The 27362-nt window shown below is 40.9% G+C and overlaps 1 protein-coding gene across 1 annotated transcript in view; it reads left to right on the top strand.

The window, feature by feature from the left end:
• The window catches only part of LOC128709324 (neuropeptides capa receptor), a 36090-nt gene extending 9169 nt beyond the window's left edge, over positions 1-26921 (top strand). The window contains exons 3-9 of the mRNA XM_053804312.1: positions 6147-6437; positions 6613-6789; positions 6922-6993; positions 11046-11190; positions 20346-20547; positions 24252-24362; positions 26232-26921. Coding sequence (XP_053660287.1) covers positions 6147-6437; positions 6613-6789; positions 6922-6993; positions 11046-11190; positions 20346-20547; positions 24252-24362; positions 26232-26921 — 1688 coding nt within the window. The remainder of the gene's footprint in view (positions 1-6146; positions 6438-6612; positions 6790-6921; positions 6994-11045; positions 11191-20345; positions 20548-24251; positions 24363-26231) is intronic.
• The last annotated feature ends 441 nt before the right edge of the window (positions 26922-27362 follow it).

Genomic DNA, 27362 nt, shown 5'->3' with positions numbered 1-27362 from the left:
CCAGTCCAGCTCGGATCCTCTCCCGGTATGCCATAAGATCAAGAAGAAATGGTGAACTTATAATAAATTGAAGCTCAACGTATTATGCATTCGTTGGTTGCGTCTGTAAAAATAGCGCCCTCGGAAGGGTCTTAGTATTATGGTTCAAGCCCCTGTCGTGGTTGAGTGAGTTTAATGAACTAGTTTATTTGCAGGTGTAAATTGACCGATGAAGGTAGGATTATGCCAGTCGCCTGGTTCATCAATTAAGGAAGGTACGGTCAATGTGATGGCGGTTCACTTGTTTGCGTTCCTTCTTTTTCTCGTAAGCTTCTCGAAAGACTGAAGAGGTTTACTTAAAAGAAGTTTCACCTTTGAAGTCGCCACAATGAATTTCGTTTGTTTGCTGTAAATATATTGCTCTAGAAGTTCGACAGTTTTTTGTATACTTTGACTTTCCTGTAGTAAATGATAAGTTTAAAAGCATCTGTCATTATGCATTTGGTGCTCATGCACTATTCTGAGAATATTAGTCAACTTTAAACGAAATTTAGGAAGAAGCAAATAGCTTCCATACTAAAGGAAACTTCAAATGGCTTCAATCCTGCGTGTGAGCGACCTGACAAGGGGTTTCGCACCGGTCCCGTCGCATTAAGCTACCATTGAACCACCATTGTTGTTCCAACAAAGATTATCGAGCCTGCATCCTTGACAACGCAAATGTTGAGGTTACTTCTCCCGATTGAGTTTCTTCCGATTAGTTTAATAATTTCATTTATCTCGACACACCTTAGCCGCATTATACCGTCGTTCCCATTTCAAAGCCGTTAGTTTTTAGTGTCGGTTGTCACACCGTTACAGCATCTGTTTGTCATTTGGAAAGCTATCAAATATTCAACAACAAAACGAATTATTTTGAGCATCTGCGTCACAGCGGAACTGTCACGAAAAAAAGTGTTACCACACACAGTGTACTCTAAGGAGACATTGCCACTAATGGGTCTGCTTCCGGTGTGCCGTTCCGTTTCAGGCAAACACTTAAATCAGCAACCACATCTGGTTGCTGGCCGCTGCTGATCCTTAATCGTTCCACCATAGCCACACTAATTGCCCCGAACAGCTTTCGGTGCGGCTTAAGCAACGATTAATTCTGCACCACTCGACCACCATCTTCGATGGGCTTTGATCCTTCACCTTCACCAACACGAAGGAAGCCAATCCCGGTACATTCGCCACCTGCGAGTCTTCGATGCTCAAGGGGATCGTGGCAATTTTATTTTTCTGCTTTCACTTGCGTGCCAACCACAGTGACGCAAGCTTTAATGTTGAAGTGTACCCTAAAGCGTCCCGACAAGACGCTGATGAAGCCGATAATGAAATTGTCGACCTTCCGGGAACGATAGCCGATACACCACGGTGCCGGTGACGACGGTGATGCCGAAAGACGACGATGTCAGTTCGGATGTTGGCGAATCCTGCGAGGGTTTTGATGGTGGCTTCTGGCGTGGCAAAACTTCAATCCGCAGGGCGCACATAATTGATCACGTCTCGTTTACACGACAAGAACGCCTGAGGTGACCGGTGGTATGGTTTGGTATGATGTTGAAGGAACCATTTTCTATTGGTTTAGTGCCGGGTTGCTCATTGTGCATGCGGCATGGTGTTGGGCTTTGTTCGGTAAATGAAATCATCAACCCGCCTAGACCAAACTGAACCTAACGAAGGTTCAGATGAGCGTGTTTTGTCAATAAAGGCGCCCGGATTCAAAATGGATTGCAGTGAGAGTCTTTTTTATTTGCAAGTGGATATGTGATCAAATAATGATAACTGTTGACAAAAGACTAAAAGCTAATCATTTCGTATCAGAAGCAGATTAAAAAAGGTTAGATTATTTTTTTTAAATACATTAATTTCAGTTGGGCAATCTTTGTTATATGTTTGCGAAACTAACATCAAACATATATAGAAGAAAACTTTATTAACTTGAACTTTCATTCTACCAATCATCTTTGCAAACCAACTCTCAAAAACTTCCTTTCATATTCTGATTCGTCTTGCTTCCTTCTTTACCTACGTTCACATTCGTGCTTCTTTTCAGGTGACATGTGCGAGTGTTGAAAAGTGTTACCATTTGTCAACCTTACATAAATTACTTTGTTTCAAACTAATAACTAGTTTTGCCCTAAATTTATGATTACTTTTCATTTATGTCTTTACCATGACATTATTTGCACAGTTTCCACCAACATATCACGCAATGCTAGTTTGTACATCGGTGTAATAAAGCTTAAATTTTATTTCAAAATTTTCTTTACATAAGCTTCAAAATAATAATAATCTGGCCTTTCAAAAGAAACTTTTCGTTCCACCTTACACGACATACTATTTTGTTGAATCTACCTAATGATGTGAAGCTATTTCGTCACATACTATCCTTGATATGCTCGGTATCAGATTCCCGTGTTGGGTCGGACTGGACTTGATGGACTGGGCTGGATGGTTGGAATTTCCCATTCAAATCTACATTCTTGATCCGATGAAGTCATTTCATGTCTTCGTTCTAGACTTGCAAAATATTCAAACGTCTATTCACTGAATCAGAGAATAGACTGCGGATGTTCAACAGGTTCATTGTATTGCCTCCAAATACCCAACACGCGTTCCGATTATTATTCCCACAGGGCGCCCCAAGTGCGGCACTGCGTGAAAAGGACACCCATCTGAGCATCCAATTTCGTCCGGCCCACAGAACGAGTGTGAAGATGCGCACATCTGTTCGTACGGGCTCATCCTTAAGCGGATCCTTTCCAGCACGAAGCACTAGCGCGCTTCACATTCCAATTCAATCTTTCCACTTTCATTTTAATGGAACGGCAACTCAAAAAACCACGTACCGGAAACACTTCCCACATCGCGTGTCCTTCCCAAACGCGCGCAGTGTGGCGCTGTTGCGTGTAGGATACGCAGGATCCATTTTCAATTTTAATTGGAATCGCCATTCATCCTAAGGGTGGTTCGCATTGCCTTCAATCATGCCGCACGCGTTTCGAGGGCACTTCGATGCGTTCGCACCAGCTTTCTGGCTAGCGATTCCGGTCGGATGAAGATCAAACTGATGGTAGCTGCTGGACGTCGTAGGGGAATCCTTTGCCACTGGGACGATCACTTTAAGCAGGAAAGCACGGGAAAGGACATTTTATTTTCGTCAGTTTCCACATGCTTTCGTTTGGTTTCGCATGCGTGACTTTGAGACTAGACAACCCACGAGAATGTTCCTTGAAGAGGGTTGTTGAGACTATGTGACGCGGAAATTGAAGCGAATAGTTTTGGGAAAACAAAAGTGCAATAATTTTATTTTTAATAAGCTTCCTTTTATATACCAGTATAACCAATAAAACAGAAAAGATTACCAATTTGCAAACTCATACAATGTATTTAAATGTTTACATGATATACAAAATATATGTCAAAGTCATTTTCAAGAATAATAGGCACAAATATTTCTGGAGCATCATCACTTTTCCTGAGATTTTCGTGCCTGTTCATGAGACTGTATCGGATTAGTTTATGAATCGTTTCTTTGTACGGTGTAACTACCACCATATTTGTGGGCGCAACATAAAACTGAAAAGAAACAAAAACAACAAAAAAAAAAATTCCACGTAAACAACTCTAACAAGAAGGAACTCTTCAGCATGTTTCAACTTCAAAGGCATCCAGCCGCAATATGACAGCATCTGCCTTCAGCGTAAAGTTTTTGTTCTACTGGGCTCGACAACGAGCAGTATTATATGCGTTGTTTGAACCGAAGAAGAGAGTGAATCGTTTCCTTTCGAGTCGCTTAGGCCGATTGACTATAAAACAGCTATGCACGCATCTTACACCGGAGCTTGTGTGAACTTTTTCTCCCGGATGTTGGAACAACTGAACTATATGCTCAAAATACTAAGAACAACAAAACTCACACACACACACACACACAAGGAGCAAAAAATGATACAATCACTCTGGAAATGCGTCTGGCTGGTAAAGGATGAAAACGTTAAGCAGAACGATGTCCCCTTTCTCATCCGCTCATCCCGGCGACGGAACCGGCTGCAACATGAGCCCAATTAATGGAGCACCAGGCGCCTCCATCATGGTAAAGCTTTTGCACTTTTGGACGGATAACGTTGCACTTGTAACACAACCTTAATGGATCATAGTTTAGTGTTGTTCTTGCGAGCTGGGTGATGGAATATTGTATTTTTGTATCTTCACCCGTAAAGGAAACTGGGAAACAATATTTTTTCGACGTTCACTGCGTAAGCCGTGAAAGAAAAAAAACTTGTTTTATGAAATGCACACCACCAATTTCGCAGGGTTATTCAATTATTCCTCGCTTGATTCTATCACACTGTGGTACTGGATTGAATAAAATTGATCACTATTTAGCGAATGGCGAGTTTGTATATCCTAAATTCGTCGTAAGTATTGGGTTGAAAGTTATGAAGAACTTTGTTCATGCGTATATTGGAATGCAATTATTTACATTATACATCTGTTTATCATTCATTTAACAGTGAATTCTTCAAAAGATATTATACTGCTGCTAAAGTTCCAACATACGTATCTTTCTTTTTAAAACTAATCGTAATCGTAATCTTTTAGAACATATAATGAAAGACCCTCTTTTCGAATATCTGATTGTTTTCGTCTTGGTGGTGTAATAATCTTCTAGGGAATGCCTGCCATTTTTGAAAATCTGCTCCTTAACCTTTACTTACTTTTGTAAATCACAATAACCGGTCAGTTAATACAAATCAGCCAATAATGAAACATCCCGCTGAACTGTTCATAATGGAAAACAGTTGCCTATCAATTATCTGGCCCGATCATTCCGGTACCATTCTTGTCACATTTCACCGAAACAAGGACAAGTTCATGTTAAAAATAATGTGGACACTATGCAGTTCGCAAAGAACTTATCTTTATACTCTTTCCATCTATGTCGACCGTTGGTTTCAAGCTGTGTTCAGTTAAAGTCAACTGCCAGCACCCGCAATTCGGCACACGGACTACGTTCATCCTTAATAATTACCACTTACAATCGGTTCCATACGTTCCAGTACTTGCTACATATCTATTAAACTATCAGCTATTGATTCAAATGATACATGTTAGCATATCTTTGGGTTGTTTACAGTTGTTTCACACATCTGTTATCATTTTCACTGAACTGGAACTCATCCTACCGGTTGATTAATACCCACAAGCATTGATGCCACTATGGAAAGCCACAGGAAGCGTTACAAAAGCACATTATGGTAACATTATCGCCGATGTCGAATCATTCACTACCCCCGCACAATCATGCATATATTATACTACCGTGTCACATTTACAATCCAGTTCGAAAAAAACGGGGAACATTTCAAGCGATGTGCGACTCGTAACACGCATACATAAATAATCATGCCTCGCCGATGGGATGTAATCAAATAACAGCTTCATGTTATTGAATGCCTTCCAACGGATATTGCGAGCAGTTCGTAGGGATGCCAAAGATTTGGTTTTAACACATAGCTGTTGTATGTCTGGTACAACATTTTGAATTTATTTACGCATATCAAGACAAATTCAAGACGTCGTGGATGTAAAGGATAACGCAACACAAATCGCACCATCCGGACGCGAACAAGCGCTGTAATTCGGAACGGAATGGCATACAGTTTTAGACAAATGAAATCATTGATCGGAACGGGAAACGGAACGATTTGATTTCTTTCAAAGTAAAAATACATACTAAACAACAGTCTGTCAAATCGTTTATTGCCTCAATATTGTTATTCCGTGATTGTTATAAGTGATTGAGCGCTTTCAGACTGCTTATCAACCTTCGAAATTTTATTTACTCTAAACCATAAATATTATTTCATTTTTTTATCAAAGGATATATTGTTTAGGCAACTTGAGGTATCATTCTTGCAATTGATTAAGTTTCGTAATATGTTCTTTACTTTAGTTTATCAACAAATTTGTTATGCCGTGTTATTACATGGGAACAGTTTTAGATAATTCTGTAATATGTTTGGATGTTTCATCAACTTTATACCTCAATGCGGATTGCAAATTGTTAAAGATGAGCTAAAGATTTCTGTTTTCTTTCACTTTTCTATCCCTGCTAGGACTTCCATACGAGATTAGCCTTTACTGGCACCAGTATCCGTACAATCTTGGTCTACCATTTTGCAAAATCCGCGCACTCATCTCGGAAGCCTCCACCTACGTTTCGGTGCTGACCATCGTCGCCTTCTCGATGGAGCGCTTCCTAGCCATTTGCCATCCGCTGCACCTATACACAATGTCGGGTCTGCAGCGGCCGGTTCGCATCATTGCTGGACTTTGGATCGTGAGCCTGCTGAGCGCCGTCCCGTTTGCCATCTTTACCGACATCGATTACATCGTTTATCCGCCAAGTGGGTTTCTGTTCCTTGCTGCTCTCCTTCGCTGCTACCACTCGACGCGGTTTATTAAATGTGAGGGAAACTACGCACAAACATGCGCACGTATCCATTTGCACCTCATTTGTGGTTTCGATGGGGCGGTACGTTGTGGTTGTGTGTGTTTCTGCTTCTTTACTATACTTCGCAGCAAACGAGAAAATTCTTGACTCAGCGTTCTGTGCCATGCTAAGCAATCCGGAAGGATTTCCTCTATGGGAGCTGTCGACCTGTCTGTTTTTTGCCTTCCCGATGCTCATCATGGTCGTACTGTACGGGCGCATGGGAATGCAGATACGATCCCGCACTCAACGAACCGCCGAACTCGGTGAGTCCTTTTCGGGGGCCTGCGGGTTAACCAAACCTTCTTAAACCTGGTATCCCATTTCAAATGGGTTTGCTGCTCTTCACTGCTCAAACATTGAACCTTATTACTTTCTCTCTCTCTCTCTGTCTGCAGGCGTTCGCAACGGATCGGTTAATGGACCATCGAGGATATCGCAGTCACGGAAAGCCATCATCCGGATGCTCGGTAAGCAAGTCGTACAAGTCATTCCGATCATGCTTTTTACCCATTTCCATGTGTTCCTCTCACCCGATCCCACACGAGCTTCATTACTGCCCGCTCGTGTTCATCGAAGCCCGTGTTTGGCTACATTCCTCACCAGCCAACCAGGTGTTGGAGCATGAAGATGTACGGACATCATTTCATGGCAGATTATCAGAGGTACCGACATTTCTGTTGCTACATTCCGTTTGTGTATGATTTCGTTTCATTGCTCACGGGTGCCGAATGGATAGAGCAGCAACCAGCAGTGTCAACTGTTCGATTGCCACCATCGGGATCCGGTTGGTTTGACAGATTACCGTAGTCAGCGATATTTTTAAATTGAGTTTTACACCAGCAAGGAAACTGCAATTTGTGGTGAAATCAAATGGAAACAATTTTGCTGCTGCTGATTGCTAATGGGGTTATAAACTCGTTTTATTTTTTGTTTAAAAGAATACTGAACGAATTGACATGCTTAAAATGTAAGCAAAATCCTTGTCATAACCGTTGGTAGTTCTTATGCACTATGATTATATTTTAAGTTTCTCTGTGATGTTTTAGATGCTTTCTGTGCTAGTTATACTTAACTGATTTTTGTTTTAATTATTAATTGTAATAATAGTAATTTTAAATTAAATTTAATTTAATTTGATTTTGATTTGAATGAATTTGAATTTGATTAATGTTTTAAAATGTTTTTATAAATATTTTTATATATATATAAATATATATATATATTTTATATAAATGTTTTTAGTATATTTTTATAAATTTTAATATTTAGTTTCAATTCATAGACTTGCTAAATTATACATCAATAATATAACAATTCTCATGTCTGCCTCATGTCAATGTCATGTCATTTGCAGATCTTCAAGGTCAAAATATGAGACCTAAGGCATGAATGATTCATGAATAAACACTGACCCAATTAACGCCATTGATCACGCAATCCTGTAATCAAGGATATCATATTGTCGTGATATGTATATCTTTCGATCAGCTTGTTAGCATCCTTGTAGAACAAATGTAAACATCTTTAAATCGGCTGTAGTAGTTGGATAATAAAAAAAGCTGGCCAGCAGTTTTCAATATTACTTGGTTCTAAAGACACACTTCTAATTATAATTCTAAGATACACTTAAGTGTTTTTTTCGTCGATAAGTTTCAGCAAAACGTACCCACTATTGGATGAGGATGTGAGAAACAATCTGAATATTTACACTCTGCCATAGACACTGTTTGTAATGGCTGGAATATCTGTGTTTTTATCATGTCTAATCTTGTCTTTATATGTGTAAAAAAGGAGATGAACTTACGTTGCATGTGCGATATACTCCATAGTATAAATGAGTAATGGTCATCCTGCCTCCAAGGACATAATTGCAATAAAATGTTCAAAGCAAACAGGTATTATTTCCGGTTTCACTTCGTTATACTAATCAAATATTTAACGGTTAATCCGGGCTAACCTTGAGTTCTCGTTGCGTTTAAAATAAACAAAAAGATTTGGTAATTCAATGCGAAAAAACGAAATTAAATTACTTCTCATTACACATCATATTGCAGGAAGCTGCAGGAACAAATTGACTCTAAACTGCGGCTATACCTTATATTTAAAGTATTTTTTAGATGAACTTTTGAGAAAAAAGTTATTGGTGGTCCTTAGATTCTTTGTACATGGCGTGTACGGGGAACCGAACTTAATTCTCATGTAGTGAATTACATACCCGACAAACTCTGTTCTAGATAATCACAATGATATAAATTCAATTGCGAAGATTAGAAGCAATACAAGGAATTATATTCACGTAAGGTTCTGGAACCTTCTCGCTGATAAGCACATCGACATGGTGGCTTCACCGTTGTGCTTGATGTTCATGAAATATTTAACTTCATCGCAACTCGAAACTTGGACCATAAACTATTTCTTGTTTATTAAACGAGCATCATGCAAAGTTAACAATAATGATTATTAGGCATTGAATTAATGTACACCCTCTGATAGTAAACGTGCATCATCAAATTTAACTTTTCATTTTCGTTCAAAATTGAAATTGATTATCGCTATTTGAAGGGAAGGTTTTCATATTAGATTTACCATTACCTGGACAAAATTTTAGAAGCATTAGCAAGGGATGTCCATGTGCCAGATAATCAAAGGTCATAAAGGTACCAGTTTTTTAAACCTAACCTGTTATCACGTTGACAACACTACAATCGTACCGTATCGTCCCGTTTCATCTTGACCGATCCATTAACCTTTCGCAAACTTGTAAATGGATGGAAAGGATCAGAACGATAGAATTTTATTTGCCATTGGCCTAAAGATTCCGGTACCCACTGGTGCTAACGATGATGCTGTCTCTAATATGACCATTAATTTCAATTACACCGACAATGAACTTAAATTGCTCGGCGGTTTGGTGTTACTTTCATTGTCAATGTGGTTCCGTTAAAAATTTCATTTGTTGCCATGAAATTCGATGTTTTCGATGACAAGCAAATGTACTTAATCTCATTACCACGTAAGGATTGTTTAAAGAGCAAGATCTTTCAGGAAAAAAAAAATAAAAATATCATAAGGTTTATTAATACACTTGAATTATTTTGTTTATTTAGATAAAAATAATAAACATTACTCTAAAATTCTACCTGCATAGCGCAATGTCAATTTCACACATAGATGGTTGAAAATTGAGCACCATAACCATCAACACAACTACTAACTTGCTTTGCTGCAAACACATCTTGAGCACGAGCTGTCAGAACGAGCCGTTTTCCTTGCTTTCGATTGACACGATTGGCCTTCAACTTTGCAGTACTTCCACGTCCAAGGTGCCTGCACTTTCGTAAGACTCCTAAGGACAGTGTCCTACTTCCTACCCATGCAGCATAATGAATCGAATGCTTTGAGGGTGTCAGTCTTCTACATTGTAACAGCATCCCAACCCAACGTCCAACTGGCACGTGCTGTCATGCCACAGGCACACAGACACACACAAACCCGGCATTAGTCATGATGTCCCGAACGATTGCGTTAGGGTTGATCGGGGAGAAGACATGAAAAGCCCATGAAAGCTCAAGGTGCAAAAATTGAATAGACGACATAAATCAACCCAGCAACCGGATCCCGGAATCCGGATATGACCTATGGATCTTCTGGAGGCCGGTTTGCCATGCGTTTCTGTACCACACCTTACAGCGAGGATGACAAATGACAGTCATTTCGGGTACGTCACATTGCTTCCGTACACCGAAGCATAGCATCCGTTTGGCTGAACGCAATTTTTCGAAAGCGGTCGTTTCTTTGCTTGTGTTTCGAAAGCCGGTTGGATGGTTGGACGGAGCGTTGGCATTCAACCAAAGGCATTAGAGTTCTGACACTAAACCATTCTTAAAATTATTATTATCAAACGATGGTAACGATTGACAAATGGTGTCAAACGTAGCATCAACGGAGCCTTGTCGAAATTTTCCATTTGTCGTTGTGGTTAATGGTAGGGAGATGGTAGCACTTGTAAGAATTTAAAGCACCGTCGGCAGCATATAAGAAATTCAAGAAATTTGCTAACCTCACAGAAAACGTGTGGAAAAAATTGAGCCATGCTGAAGACCATCTTCATGGACGCAATAAACGCAAATTATGTTTTCTTCAAGAATAGACCTCGTTTGTGCTGCCTTTTCTGTGGTCGTGTTGAAGAAAACGCACACAGAAAACTTCAAGACAAATGATGCAGTTGCCTTTGCAGCTGCTACAAGTAAATTTTAATTTTTCACTTTCTGCCACCATCAATTCTTCCTCGCACTCCTTCCAATATGATCACATTTAATCAACTCGCATCGCTTCACCGGACTTTGACAACCATGACATCCTTCGACTTTATTCATTTGTCATCTTCCGCTTGCCTTTGCTTCCTCCACATTCGCATTCGCCTCTGCATATAATAAAGAGAGAGTGTTATTTTCTGCATTTCGGGTTTTCATCACATTCTTTTCCATTTTTCATGCACTGTCCTCTCCTTACAATATAGCGGCCGTTGTGATTACATTCTTCGTTTGCTGGGCACCCTTCCACGCGCAACGGCTTCTCTTCCTGTACGCCCGCGACTGGCAACACTTCAACACGGTCAACACGTGGCTCTTTTCCGTGGCCGGTTGGTTGTATTACGTTTCCTGGTGAGTACCCATTGTGCCGTGCACCATTTGTCACATTTAACCTCGCAGCGTCAACATAAAAAACGACCAGAAGTCAACCGTGCTCGCTCCATACTTCGGAACACAACGGGACATTGTTAATTGTTTTCAACCAAGTCCAATGTTTGTTTGCCATTATGTTGGTTGTGCCACACCAAAATCGGTTGACTGTGGCAGCGTTAAGCAAAGTGGGAACGAAAACGACCCGCTCGTGGCGAACATTACATACTAAGTGAGTCAGTTTATCACAGGGCATCTGCGGGCAAAGACTTCCAGGACATCCCAGCAGTCAACGAACCTTCGTGTCGTCGGGTGTTGGGTGTCTATGCAAAAGCCGCTTCGGGCCGGGCGTCACTTTTGTGATGGCAAAACGGTTGATCTATTGTATATTTATCCACCCTGATTTCATTGAATTACCGCTTTATTCGCTCGTTCTTCGCAAACATACACTGTTTAATACGCAGTATTGAAGTATTTTTAGATGAAGCTTCCTATTATTCGTACCACCCAGGACGTCTCAAAAGAATAACCTTAGGTGGCCGAGTTCATTTTATCTAACCGGCAGTAATTTCCCTTTTCTTATTCAACTTGTATTCACTCGCTGGGATTCGTTGCCCTAGCGAAGGGCAAGACACACAGACACAGTTCAACTGTATCGGAAAAGGGACAGTCAAAGACACAATCAATGCGGAATTTATATCGGTTCTTCGAGTGACCTTCTACAGTGATTGAAGTGGATCGTTTGTCCCGAGCTCAAACGAGGGATGTGTTTATCCGGGTTCCGAAAGGGACATGCTAATAGATATGTTGACCTTGGTATCATGTGCCTATCGAAGCGCTTCAACTATTACTGACCTTTGAAATTGTTGCGGATTAAGTTTATTTGATTGTGCTGTTCACGTAATAGAAAGTTGAGGACGTTTAAGTATTTATAGAATGGTCCATTAGAATTTGGTGCAAAGCATTTGGTGATAAACACGTGCAATGAAGTGTATTTTTGTGAGAAAGTTTTGCATATTTCAGTGCTTTTTGAGACATTGCATAAAAGAAGTCCAGAATTTGGCGACCATCACTCACAACACATCCGTAAACTAGCATAAATCCTCTTGGCTCAAGTAACTAGCTTATTGGAAAGGAGTTTTGGCAACTCCAATTTTATGGGTATTAACGAATTTATAAATCAACTTCAAAGCCTGTTACTGAAGTACAGCGCAAACCTATTTTCTAGGTCATTTTTCTAGATTTTGTTTCCGTATACCCATGTCAACTACGCATTGTACTGTCTTAGAAAAATACTTCTTAAACGATGGTTCTTTTGTTTGCAATGCCAAATTCACATGAAATTGTTAAACAGGTATTATCTTTTACAACACTGCAGCACTGGGCGGTTTTCAGATTTGAAAGATATCGCCCTTTTTCACAGCTAGATGCTGCTGATTAGGAATTCTCCGAATGGGATTTGTTTCTCAGTTAGTCATATTTTTTATGTTGAGCGTTGAGCCGTTTGAGCCGTTTGAGCTTGTTTTGAACATACAGCTGTTTAAGTTTTATATCTTCGTCTTGAGAGGACCCTTGAAAAAAAAAACAATCTCTTGGCTAAGAAAGTACGGTCTGGTCGTTCTCACGGAAAAATCCATCCTGATCGTATTGCTGATGTTTCTATATTTGGGTACATTTAAAAAAAAAAATCGTTTTAAAATTAAAAAAAAAATACATTTTGCGTATATGTTTGTGGTATAATTTTGTGATATAACACAAAATTAAAATGAGTATACCATAAATAAGATAAGAACAAAAATATGTATATTAGTGGAGATCTGAAAAAAACAGCTTTCAATAATATTTTGGATTAGTCTGAACACAACATCTGCAAATGTATTTATCAACAACCTTACGCTCTATTACAAAAATTTCCCCTTTTAAATTACAACCCACTAACTGCACAACACGTTCATTGTATTTGTCAGATTTGGTGACTTTTTTTATTTCAAAGGCGTTTACTCGCATTTCCGTTGCTTAGGCGAGCCCGCAATCATTCCATCAAGGATCTTTAACGATCATCCTTATTATGGCTGCTCACCATCCCCTTCAATCAGCGTCTGTTTTCCCCACACTTTCGGCCGCTGTTCAGATAAATCTCATTACCATTTCAATGGGAAAACTTTTTCGCACGTTTCACGTCGACAGCATAAACACGTCAGAAAACGAAAGATGATGCGCGCCACCCGAAATGCTGCTTCCACCGTTCCCCGCTATCACAAGGTAGGACATTCGTCAGCACATTCCAGTGCGGTTCCGGGTAATCTTGGCGCGAAAAATCATGGAACACTGGAATTCCATTCCGGGAACAATTATATCCCCACGAAATCGTGTACACAATGTGAACGTGGTAGATTGCACGATGATTGTTGATCATTCAAGTGGTAAATCATCGCGTTCAGTTTTGGTGCTTCACTCGAAACATTGAGCATTTGGCGCTAGTTAAGATGTGGCGTTTGTTTATAGCAAAATTTAACATGCTATTTCTTTTCTCTGCTTCATAGTACCATGACATGTTTGTTCCATTGATGCCAATTTCAATTACGGGAAGAGTTTGAAATGACATGTAAATAATACCGTACCCATTTTGAGATCACAAACAATCTCGACAAAAGCATCTGGAAATTGATTTTTCCTTTCTAGGAGACAAGTTTTTCTACGCTGTTTCCAATATGATACCTAATCACGCTTCGACGGAGTAGGAACAACTCCAATGACATTCATAGCAAAACACAATGAAAAGAAAGTCTTTTGTATTTCGAGTCATAAACCGAGAAGAGAATGGTCAAAAGAAGCATAAAAGAAAAAATACAACACGATATGAAGACCGGAAACAGAGTACAAATGAGACAAGTTTGGACGTCCCGAACTTTGCAGCATCTGCTGCAAACCGTGTGGATTAAACCGAAACGACAGAAAATAAATTCCAACTTCTTACGGACGAACCATGGGAGACTGGTACCGAAAACAAGACATCGCGATCGCTGCATGATTAAGCTGCTCGTTTTTTCGGCAGTAGACAAATTTCGCTTTAGAAACTGTCTTTCCAGCGATTGCGTGTATCTGTGTACGGTTGTCTTCGGTCGGTGAGAGCCTTTTTCGTTCTGCTTTCATTTAGAGGCGTTCATCGCTAAATTCTAACACCAGTACATCCTCGGCAGTACTTATGCAGTTAAGTTGTGTCGGAAGCGGGTAGCACGACACTGCAACAGCTGGTACAGCCGAAACGTGTAAGGCAGGGAAAACAAAAACAAAACGATTCAAGCGACCGTTAATACGGAAAGCTGTTATGTAGTGCCGGACGCAAATTGCTTTATGCAAATGAGTCACTTCATCATCGGGCTCTTGGGAAAGAGTGCGAAAAAAAACGCCACCAAAGCAACCGGATCTCACAGATTACTTCCTCCGCCCTTTATCCGTAGGAGAGTAGGATAAATCTAGGACATATAACAACTTTTAGTACCACTCTCGAGTAATACTCGGTGTGAGTAACTTTCGGAAGCTTTCAACCTCACGGCACAACATAGTGGATGTGAATGGGATTGGTTGCGCTTTCGTGGCGAATAACGTTATGAAGGCAAATTTGTGTACCCCATACAATTTAATAGTATTAATAATCAACGTAATAAATAGCCAATTCCATGAACGCGCTGTTCCTAAGTCCATTCCAGCTCTCCATGAGACGGGTAAATGTTTTTTTTCCAGGAAAAAAGCCGCCTGTAAGTCACCCGGTTGCGATAATTTTGATCAACAAATGTTACGAAACTTGCGGCTAGGCAAAGTGACCAATCGGACAACAACCAGTCCGGCATAACAGCTGCAAAAATTAATGACCAATAGGCGTATGAATCGGTCACGCATCATCACCCCGGATGAGCAAACTTCATTAGACGATGACATTCCTCGAGGAGGGTTGGTTTTAAGCTAAAGATGAACACCGCAAGAATTTTTTTGATGCTTGGCGCAATAATTAATTTCTACGTTTGCGGAAAGTGACGCTTGCAGTGGTTGAAATGTTGAAAAGCATTGGTTTCGTGAGGGAGTTTCTTGGAACTTTTGGTACAACGCGTTTATGATTGGGCGTTTGGTGGTTGCGAATGTAATTATTTAATTTCTTTACAAGGCAACTGTGCGATATTAATGTCAAAGCACAGTGACTTTTATATTTATTTTTTTTGTTATCAAAATAAGGACCTTATGCTGATGTATGAAATTTAAACAAAATTATAGTTCCGAATTAATTTTAGTCATTTTGCATAACTTCAGGTCATTTGAATATTGATTTGAATTTTTGTTGTTGATGACGAGGAGACTCTCGTGTATGCATCGAATAATTGTACTGAAGTATATTGTAGCACACATCGTTATAAATATTCATATCCTGCGTAGGTTTGTCCTTGATTATTTTTCTGTAGTCCCATTTTGTTGACGCCAAACCTTGTCAATTGTGTGACAAACAACATTAATGCCCTTCATCCTAGGTAAACATGTATTTCCCTTCTCAAACTGCTTATCATATTTATACTGCAACAAAACAACATCCTTGCCATTGGTACAGTAAAACCCACTGAGAAAATTCATCCCTTTTCCCATTCCTTTGAATCGATAACTTCTTCAAAGACCCGGATATTGGAGCTCGATCGATTGAAGCGTTGCAAAACCTACCTCAAGGAACATCCCAAAATAGTTTCGCTATGTACGCCGTTTGAAGCAGTGGTTGTTTTGCCTTGAGGCCACGTGTACCATCATTAAAAGGCAATTTTCTTTGGCAACTGATCAATGTACCAATACCGTCCTTTGTAACCGTAGTTGCATCACTGCTCTAAGAATGTGTATCGCGTATGCTGCAAACACGAGCCCATGCAATATCACTTAGTTTTTATTGTTTTTAGATTTTCCGATCAGTTGGAATGTAGTTTGAAAGTGTATTTTATCCTTTATTCGCTCGCAGACCGTAGATTGTGATTATTCTATCACCGGTAAGCAAATGCCTATTTGCTTTCCTTAGTTATACCTGTCCCGCCACACGCTCTCAGGAAAGAATGTTCAACCAGCATATCTGCCATGGGATCGAATTTTCTTTTGTCGTTGTCGCTGTTGTCGTCCTTTATTTTCTAGATAATTTAACGGGAATTGAAAACGGGGGTTTCGATTATTATTCGTTATTATTATTATCATCTATCCGGCACGGAGGTTTGCAAGAGCCGTGCGCTTTCACGTCAGCACATATCGAGTGCACAAGCTAGAATGTGCACGGTACCGACCGCCAGGCATACAGTGTTTGCTTAGCTGCTTCTGGCAATTTCCCATCCGCCCAGGAAGTGGCAACCGGAAGCGATCTTTGACGAGGCACAATTTAGCCTGCCTCATCATGTACCCTTATCGGCACGATCCAGCCGAAGCGGATAAACGAAGGGAGATAAGAATGGCACGTTGACTTTCCGTGCAGAAAGGATTAGAATATCCCCGTTTTTTTTTTTTGCTACGCCACGATCTTTCGGGTCGTTTTTTGTTTGTTTTCTTCTGCACCATTTTCCTATCTCGCAAGAAGGTCTTATCCCAAACATTCAATTTATTCGCACTGCACGGAAAAAGGGGCTCAAAGTTGCGTAGCGTTAGTCCTTGTTCGTTGTTGGCAGCAGTATGACAGCAATAACAAAAAAGTAGAGATCGAAACGGAAGACTTAGCGTACCGTGGTGGAAATAGACCCATTGACAGGGTAGAAATATGCAAACGGTTACCACCCGGCTGGAGGAAAAGAAGAACGCGAATAGCACACATAAAGTTGAGGTAAAAAACCCAGTTTACACGGGCAGCGACGAATTGCTATATGATGTTCCCGGTAAAAGACACCGCTGAGAATAAGAATACGCATCGTCACATAGGAGGCGGTGAGCTTTAAAGCATAGCCATCGTAGTCGCACTACGCGCAACCGTGTGTAAGGTTAAGAATTGAAATACCCACACAGCGAATCCCGGCCGTTGAATGTCAGTGCTTGGCAAAAATGGTACAAGAAAAAAGGTGCAGCATAAATTTATGCGGAGGAGATGGTTTTTGTGAGATATGTTTGCCGTACGGATTAAATGTTTTTAGGCGGTTTTCGGTTACCAGACACGGGACGGACTATTTAGAATTTCATGTCGAATTATTGAAACATTTGGTCAGTCTACTATTGTGTTCTGTAGAATAACAAGTTGCGCATTGCTTATTTTATTGTTGGGATACATCACCCACCACAATGTTGGTGCTTGACAGTTTCTCGAGGAGTGTTAGTATTATAGGGCCTGCAAGAAATCCAACCGTGCCTATATCGGATGCTCCTAGTAAATTGAGTGACTTCTTCTGAAATTGTAGAAGCTAGTTACAGCTGAAGTACGTATGATAAATAGTTCTCCTCTACGTAATGTCTCCTAATATCTAAAGTTATCATGCCAAAGCCAAAGTGGCGGAGGCTATGATCGTGCCAATACAACAGTATTATTAAAACAATCACGTCGTAAAAATAGTTTCTGTTTATAATACGAAGCATTTAATTTTTCGATTATACTTATTCGACGACAATTAACTACATAACTCATAATCGAATCGATCGTCAAACGATTTCCACGCGAAAGTTTCTCCTATCTGATGAGACATCGCAGCATCCGGCTACGTAGAGACATACCATGTGAAAAGGTGATTCAATATTAAAACTCCTCTTTAAAGTGTGCTTAAAAGATCGAAAGAGTGTAATCTTATTCCGAGCGAACGATATGTTAATGGATGAACATATGTCCTGTCAGACACCAACTGATAGTAAATTGATCCGTCACGTCATGGATTACAGTTAAATTTGTCCGAAAACAAACAAAATTTAGAGTAAACAACTTTGCTAAGATAAGGGTTTGTTACAAATGCACCAAATAACAGCAAGTTACCACATACATCGAGCACGACTGGCTCCAAAAAAAAAAAATCACTCACACTGTGGAACGTCCTGCGTACACGTTGGTGTTGCCATCCAGCTACGTTCAACGCCATGTCGCGCGATTCGGTACACCGACATGTGTTTCCACGGTACGCCGGATTTTTATTTATTTTCCACAGCAAACTGTACGGCGAATAACGACGAAAGGTAAAGGCGGTGGTAATAGCAACGAATAAACTTTTCTCACTAAACGAAAACCAATTTTTGAAGCCTTCTGTTCATTCTGTGCAGTGGGGTGAGCCTTGTTGCTCCGCACAACATATGTGAACGTTCCTTGCCCATCAACAAACTCTCCCCAGATCGTCTGTAGCGCCGGTTCTGGTGAGTTGATGCAAATTTCATTCGAGCAGCGGTGAGGATGAGGTTTGAGAAAGTTGCCGAACAAGATATGCGATCTGAAGGAATTCGTAGCAGCACGTTCACACCAGCGAACGGCTGCCGGTGTTGAAATCCTTCGGGGATTCGTTAAGCAGCAGGGGACGGGTCGGCAAGCGGCAAGTGCACAGCATTCCGTAGGTTTTCTCACCCTCACCTGATAGAGAACGTGAGAGAAGCGTATCCTTTTATTTACATTCCGTTCTTCGGTCATGATCTCAGGGAAGCAACAGAAGGAAAAAAAAAACACCCGAAGGACGGATGAATCGGAAGCACAGGATGTGCATAGTTGTTAAATTCTTCACCTTTTCTCGCACATGACGCTCACCGGTTGCCGGATGGGGTTTGGGGTGGTAAATTTAAATAATGGACAAATTGCTTCAAACGTACCCACCGAAAAGTTTGGCCAAGAAACGTTTAGACCACAGCTTTGTTTGGGGGAAGTGTGTGCCACCGTAGGAATAACAATGAGGTGAATCTAGGTTCTTTTTTATCAGCTTTCCACAGAAAACGTTTCACATTATCACAGAGCGGACACTTGTAGTGTTGTGGGCATGTTTTTAAACTAGGAATGAACTGCAAAAAATAAAACCGTCGAAGCAAAAGTGTATCAGAAGATGGAGAGTGAAAACTTTTGCAAGAGATTCGCATAGTAAAAGCACCGCAACCGGTGTTGCGTATTTTTAGTTCGGTTTGATAGGTACTACATGGTTTCGATAAGCATTATGGGTTGATTTGAAATCGTGTTCGGAGCTTTTGATTTTCTGCATGAAATGAAAATTTAATTTGTTGGTTTCTGATAGCTTCCAATTTTTTAATGTTTTAAATTACAAATTGTGTATTAAACCTTTTTTTATTTATGATTTATTTAATAAATTGTCGTTTAATATTAGACCTTCTGCTTAAATGTTTGTTGATTTATATCACGGTTAGCATTGAATTTCTAAGCCCCTTTATGGTTGTTGTATCGAATTTTGTCTATTTTCTTTATTTTTTACTCATTTTTTCATATAAGTCTACCGTCAATCGTAATAACAAGACGTAAATTACACTCTTTTTGTTACTGCTTAGCATAAATGCATTAAAAATACTGATTTTTTTCTGGATTGTTCGAGTATACAAACGATTGTGTTTGTTTGAAAGCAAACAGTCGAGCATAATGCGTTACCGTGTCTTTGTTAGCTTATTTAATTTTTCCATTCTACAATAAAGTTACCATTTCAATGTAGTACACAATCATGCATGATGTAATAAATCGAACGTATACTATGTTTGACGAACGAAGCTTCAAAGGAAGCAAGTACATCCACCGCCTTATGCCATTGCCTCGTCTCGATTCGTTCGAAGGGGAGATGGGCAATGAAACTGTAATGCATGTACATCGTCCTACATACCACTGATAGCAACCGGTATTACAATATCGTCTCATAAAGTCACTCTTGAACAAAAACAAATGCGTGTACCTCGAAACCGGAGCCGAAGATATGGGATGAAATTTATCAACATTCGACCGTAAAATATTTTAGCTGTGATTGCCTGCAGAAGGTACAAACACCGAGCAGCTCCTATAAAATTCGTCAATAGAGACGTGATTCGGAACGGCCACGCATCACACAACCATCATGAGTACGGAGATGAATTTTATATCCGCACACTAAACCCCTGCTACTGGCATCCTTGCTTGCCATCATAAATTTATTTGTTTCATCCAAAACCTTGTTGTGACACGATGCCTTTCTGCTTCTCTTTGCCAGCACCATCAATCCGATACTGTACAATGTGATGTCGCATCGGTACCGGGTCGCATTTCGCGAAACTCTCTGCGGACGGCGGCGTGGCTTCGGGACCGGGTTCGCACGCGATCAGTCCAGCTTCCGGGAGACAACAATCGATGTTAATATGGCAGGTGGTGGCAACGGTGGTAGCAGTTACGGAGGATACGAAAGTTCGCGATTGGTATGTATGATTCGCAGAGCCTGCGAGATTGCCAAAGGTTTGACATTTATCTCGAGCGTTCGGGTTCTTTCGTGGGGAGGAACACAGGATGATTAGCACATTCCAGCTGGGAATGCTTGGTGAAATGCCACAGGCTTACAATGCGATGGATTTTAATTAGAAACTGCAACTGACATACTATTGCGGCCCATGCATTCCTTATGGACAGGAATGTGGCTCTAAAATTCAGTCAAACAGCCTCGTGCCAACCAATCGGTTAATGGCAAGTATTTGATGCAAAATTGATGGCAAAGCCAAGCGTTTCAAATTTTCCACGTCGAAGGTTGTTTCGGATAGTATTCATCGAGAAAGGGAAGTAGCATTATTGATTTCCAAAAACATACACTAGGTCTACGTTTTACTACGTCTAATATACTTTGTAACTTTACACCTACATTTTACATTGTCAATGAATATCAAAATTAGGTGTAATGTATTTTATAACGGCGTAGTTTCGAGCACATGCAAATAATGCGTATAACCTGAAAGATTTTCACTTTTGCCAAAACCCAAAACCCTCCAGCCACCATCAAAATTTAAAGATTAAACCAAACCAACCTTTAAAGGGCGATCCTGAGCCCATTATTGCAAACTGGTTCAGCATCTAAAATATAACGAACAACCCCAAATGCAAAACGCAAACGTGCCCCATTAGCGTGGGCATCGGCTTCAGCAAAGCTTCGTACACCGAGCTCCCTTAAACCGGACGTTTGTCTATACGTCGATGTATTTTCCTCGAAAGTAGATTAACACATTAGCTCCCTGGTGATAATTGAGTGGTTTTAAACAAAAACGACCGGGCGCCTCCATTCAGGGGTTGTTGGATCTTCATCCTCTTCGGCGCACGGAAAAGGGCTTCGAAAAGGGGAAAGAGTTATTGGAAAAGTCCATTATATTTTAATACTCGTGTTGTTTGATGATGAATTTACCAATACACACTTAAATCGACGTACACTAACAACAAACAAATATCGTTTTATCCGAATCCCATGCTTGGTAGCTTTTTAGAACACTTTGAAGCTGTTTGCTGTCCGAATGGCAGTGTTACATTGCAGCATGTGCATGAAATGGGAGGAAGAAACAGAGAGAACTCCACAGGGTGTAAATTAGCCTCTTAAATGCTTGATTCATTGGCTTATTTTGTTTCATTCTTCCCGCCGATACTACATTTGCCTTCGTTAAAAAGCGCTGAAATGTGTAAATTTGGTGAAAGCTCTCTCTCTCGTTTGTCCCTCAAGAGCAGGAAGGAAGTATATGTCCCATCCTCATCACTGTTTCGCGCCGTTAAATAGTTACGCTTTGCCCCACTTTCACCCTTGTTCATGACATCAAAAGCATCCGACTGGCTGGCTGACTGGCTCCGTATGGCACTTCACTGGAAAACCCGTTTACCCTTACGGTTCAGAGGGCAGACCGTACGCTTCCGAGAAAGAATGCGTAACGTATACGAATACCGCTTCCCACTCGCAAAATGACCCATTCGTTTGTCATTGGCAAGTGATGGGTTGGAAAATTGAATTTAACAATCCCACGGCCATGCGGTCACGGTGTCATGAGGTTTTTGTGTGTTTTTTTTATGCAAATTGTACATTTGCAGTAGACAAATGTCGCCTGGTTTTTTTTGTTCTACGACAGTAAAAAGACAATATTTCTTTACATTTAGTTGTTGGTAACGTTGCGAAGATACAATAACATATACATTTATTCCGAGAAGAAGCTGTTCAGTTTTTGTTGCTTTTATTTAAACAATTTTCTGTTGACTTTATTCAATTTGTTAATGCGGAGGTTAGTTGCCAAAATGATTATAATGCTAAAGCACCATGAACCACTCCTACAAGTAAGATAAATTGGAGACGGTGTAATGTTAATAATGAATACATCTTTCAGAAACAAACAGTGATGTATGACACTGCTTTTAATTTTCCGAATCTCACTGCAAAAAAACAAGGACACTGTTATTTTCATTCTTTAAAAAAATGTTGCATTAATTTAAAATAATTATGTTACATAAGGTTTGGCATACATGGCACAAAATTATTTAGAATCTGAAAATGATAATAAATAACAAAAAGAAAAAAATATTTTTTAAAAAATATTTGGGTTTTCCCAATGACAATGACACAAAAATGAGTCGCTCTGAAATGTTATAGCCTTAATTTGTATATGCAGTGTTTCTAATCAATGTATTTTTTTAATTTAGTGTTTAATAATTCTAGTTTAAAGCACACAAAGCAAAGATTAAAAAGCACATTAACTATAGGTAATTTTTACTGAAGATAATCAATGGTAGTTAACCTATCTCGATGGATTTAGATACAATAATTAGATACGAGATCTGCGAGATTGGGTTTGGACGAAACTATTAGATCTGCGAAATGAGCCGGTTATTTTGACGAAGGTTTGCTTGTTGAGTGAATGGGACACTTTGCTACATGGAAATACAATTGATTATACGTTAAATGTTTTCAAAAACAACTTTGCATTCTTCAATAGCCGAGTCCAAAGCTGACATCCAAACATTTGATCCAAAGCTGAATAATTTTAAAGTAGGTTGTATATTTGGTCGGAATGGTTTCTTTCGCAATACATGGATTATGACTCAATAAATTGTGCACGTATCCATGGTAGTATCGTTGAAAATCTTTCATTTTCACATCATTATAAGTTATCAATTATCATTATCATCATTATCCAACGGCAACTTATTCCATATTCGTTCATATGCGGTATACTACTTCATTAAAATAAAAATTGGTTTCCAACTGCTTCCAAACTGGCTTTAAAATTTAATTGCATATCAAAATTGAAAAGTTGCGGATTTGGTGAAAAAACAAACAGAAAAACGGTATTTAAAAAGCATAAACTGGCGCAACTGTATGAAAACCGAGGCGAAGATTGCTTAATAATCGATCGTACAATATTTACCTTCAAACAGTGCAGGTATGCGCCCATACGCACATTAGCAAATTTACACGGCAGCTCAATAAACGCAAACGAAACCCACTTCAAATTCATACGAAAGCACGGCTTTACGAGGCAGTCTGTTGCATGAATATTAAAAAAGTTCCTCTTAGATGGAACAACACAACACGAAACCCCATCACGATTCACCAAACCGTTGCACCGCGGTCTAATCGAGCAAAGCGAGCGAAACATATTATTTGTGAAAGAAAAATGGTTTTGTAGCTCCATTTTTATCGTACACTCCGCCAGTGAAAGGTGAATTTTTACTGTGAGCTTAAAACTCACCAGTCATCATATTTAATTCTGCGAACAGTGAATTATTTGGTTCCAGCTAACCTCACGAACAAAAGTAATAAAAAAAAAACACGGTGAACACACACATTCAGTTTGCAACATGCGGTTTGCATAGGAAAATAACTCTTAGTGAAGGTAAAACATACGGTTCTTTTTGGAGAGGATGTGGTGGTTAGGTGTTTTTAATTTTTTTGTTTTGCTTTAGAATGCGGTTATGGGGTTTTATGAAGAATTTTCCAAGCACCATCAAAACAGTATGGTTTAAAATTAAAACATTATTTAAACCCACTGAAATTTAGTTGTATGGAAAATTTCGATCAATATTGTATGAAGCTACCTTTATTGTAATAGACTATCCTTAGGTTAATTTCTTCACATAAGTGAGTAACAATTTTCCATCGTTTCAGCTACGAGCGCGGTCGATGATGCAATCAAAACGATCCCGGTTTCGAGGCACTCTGCACACGAACAACAGTATCCGGTACAGTGACAACTGCATTCGGCGGAATTCCTTGCAGGTACGGTTTGGCATTTGGCATTTTGTCAGCTTAAATGCCATATCATTTGCTCTTTCCCTAGTGTTCCGGGCGGTACGGGCAAACAAATCAAATTAAGTCCCACCGGTCGCCGGTCTCGATGGTCCTAGGCTAGCGATCGAACATACAACCGTAGTCGATTTCTCATCGTCAAGAGTTCGACTCGACATCGAAAACCGTCCGTCGGCAAATCGCAACGCATAACGACTCCGTTACATTATTCCATTTCATTAGCGTTCGATGATGATAAGGATCGCGTTACACCAGAATGGCCGGCTGGCAAGAATGGCACAAAAACCGTTCTATCGCAGCACATTGGCAAGGCACTTGACGCTAACCTCTGGGTCGTTTTGCTCCAATAATTCACTGCTGACCTACATCAGCGGTTGGTGCTGCCTTTTATTTGTTCACAAATAGTTTTACTCTTCTTCGGTCGGGCATTCATTTTCCGCACAGAAAGTTCTGTGTTTGTTGCTCCCGTTTTTTGGGTGCAGTTTGATTGGAAATCTACTGCCTTTGGGAGTATTCGAACCGGTCACTCGATGAGTTCCATCAGGGTGGAGGCAATCTTTGATCTAGCATATTTCATCTTTACGACAGTTTCAGTCAGCGAAAAATCCGATCCGGAAGATAAGCGATCGTATAAGAAAAATCGAACGTGGAATTGAAAGCACTTCTTATCAGTGACCGGTGGGCAATGCATCACGTTCACTAACAAAGCGCATTATTGTATCGATTTGAGTGCTTGCTTAGTGGTGAGGAGTAGGAAAGGAAAAAAAATACATCCTCCCGATTCACCACTCTCTAGATTGACAAATTCCTTCCGATGTAAACGATCCAAATGCATACCTACAACTTTTCTGGTTCTTATTCTTCAAATTCAAGCGCTCAGCACACATAAGCGTCATTGGCTGGCACCACACAACACACCGCGTATCGGACGTACAAAGTAAGCAAAGTACCACTTCACCTGAGCAACGCCAAGGCTCTGGCTTCACTGTAATCCCTCTAAGCTCCCCTGGTAGCCTCCGAAAACCCCCCCCCCCCCCCGCCTGGTCATCCGTAACATTGCGCAATGTATCCCCTTAATCTTGACCGATGTGCTCAGTGAAGCTTTAGCCCGGATTGTGGCAGCTAGAAACAGTAAGCTTCTGGACGATTTCCTCCCACCTTGAAACCCGGCAACCCGTTTCCATCGACCGCTGTTCGAACGATATCCGTTCATCGGTGACATTTCCAACACATAGCGAACCGGGTAGACGCAGCACGAACGTGATTGAAACGATTCTTTTCGAAACATTCCTCACAAAATGGCATCGTGTGGGGAATTGGAAGTGGGACGTATACGGAAGTTACATCATCAAGATGCTGAACCATGAACCGGCCGGGAACTTTACCGTGAAGGGATGCTTTAACTTACGAGCGAGTGACATGTGTCGTTAGGGTGGTCCTCTCCCATGCAACCGTTTCACCCAATCCCGGTTACTCTCCAATAATAAATATGTTTGCTAATGGACGCCCTGATGACCAGCTCGCAGCCAAGAATTGATTGTGTACCATTCGTTGCTGTTTTCTTTCCGTAAGCTGTACGTGTGACGTTGTCCTGCACGATTCCTTCTGCTGCCTGCCTGTTGTACTACTTTGCCACCTTTCCACCGCAGGGTGTCCGATTCCAAAAGGTCTCCACGGACATCTTTCTTTGCGTTACCTGGTGTGTTGGTTGTAGCAAACTTTGTAACAAATTACACCACCCTGTATGGCCTTGTGGCCCTTGAAAGAAATGACGATGATGTGATAATTAATAGTGTTTTCACGATTGTACCTGTGCGTTTTGCTCCTCTTGTCTAGCAGATTGGCAACATGCCCAGCAGCAGGAACTCGCTGTCACCCAACCTTACCACCGATGTCGTGGTGATGCTGGAGAACAATCTCAACGGACGGCCACGGTGCTACACCACCTCCGCCACCACACTCGTCACGAACGTCGTCGCGAGCAACTCGACCGTGACGGAGAACAGCTTCAAGGTACCGCTGATCAGCATCGACCGACCCGGTCCGGACAGGATCGTTCTACCGCTGGCCGGCAGCCATAGTGGAAGCTGTACGAGCATTGAACCGGGCACCAATGCACACCCGAACGGCGTTGGAAACCTCAACAATAGTAATAGCAGTAGTCATACCAACAACAATAATAGTGTGTGCAACAATAGAAACTATGACCCGGATGTGTCCACGGAGCAACCGGGTGGTTCGGCAACGTCCTCACCTGCAATCACACCATTATTCGCCTTACCGGCTGTTACGTTTGTGCTGGAAGAGGACGACCACCGGAACCATCACCAATCAATGGTGGACCAGCAGATGGTGGCAGATGCACGGCCAACGAATGAACCATCGCCGCAGGACGAAAGCGACAGTCCGGATATTCCCACCGTACCCGTACCGACATTCCACTACCATCCCAACCTGCTCCAGCAACGATGCGGCGAAATGGATGAAGTGGTGCTGCTAACCGATACGAAGCGCGAGACGTGCATTTAACAGTGCTGCGGACAGAGCGGACGGCGACCCAGCGACAGCTACAAGACGCGGTAAAGCAAGATATACTCAGACTGGTTGGGTGCAACTCCGGGTGGTACTTTTTGCCAGCCGTTCCCACACAATCGGCACGTGCCGCCAGTCACGCCCGGACAGTGACAAAATCCAAAGAAAGTGCGTGAAGATGCCTGATGGTTTTAGTTTAAAATTATTATGATCTACCGAATACCAACGATAATAGGATGTAGCATGGGAGCCCAATCGTGGCGAAAGCGGATGGAACAACTGATGTACAACAATGTGATGATGAGCTTATTAATTAACCCGTGTTTCCGAGCTGCTTTTCGTTATTGTGACCTAATCTTCCAGCAACTTCCCCTGAAGGGTGTATGGAACACGCGTTAAACGAAGCGTACGTTAGCGCACTAGTTAAGTGGTAAAATA

The sequence above is a fragment of the Anopheles marshallii genome, chromosome 2 (assembly GCF_943734725.1).
Source record: "Anopheles marshallii chromosome 2, idAnoMarsDA_429_01, whole genome shotgun sequence".
In the NCBI taxonomy this organism is placed as follows: Eukaryota; Metazoa; Arthropoda; class Insecta; order Diptera; family Culicidae; genus Anopheles; species Anopheles marshallii.
Note: the sequence above shows the minus strand (reverse complement) of the source record. Positions and strands in the feature narration are given on the sequence as shown.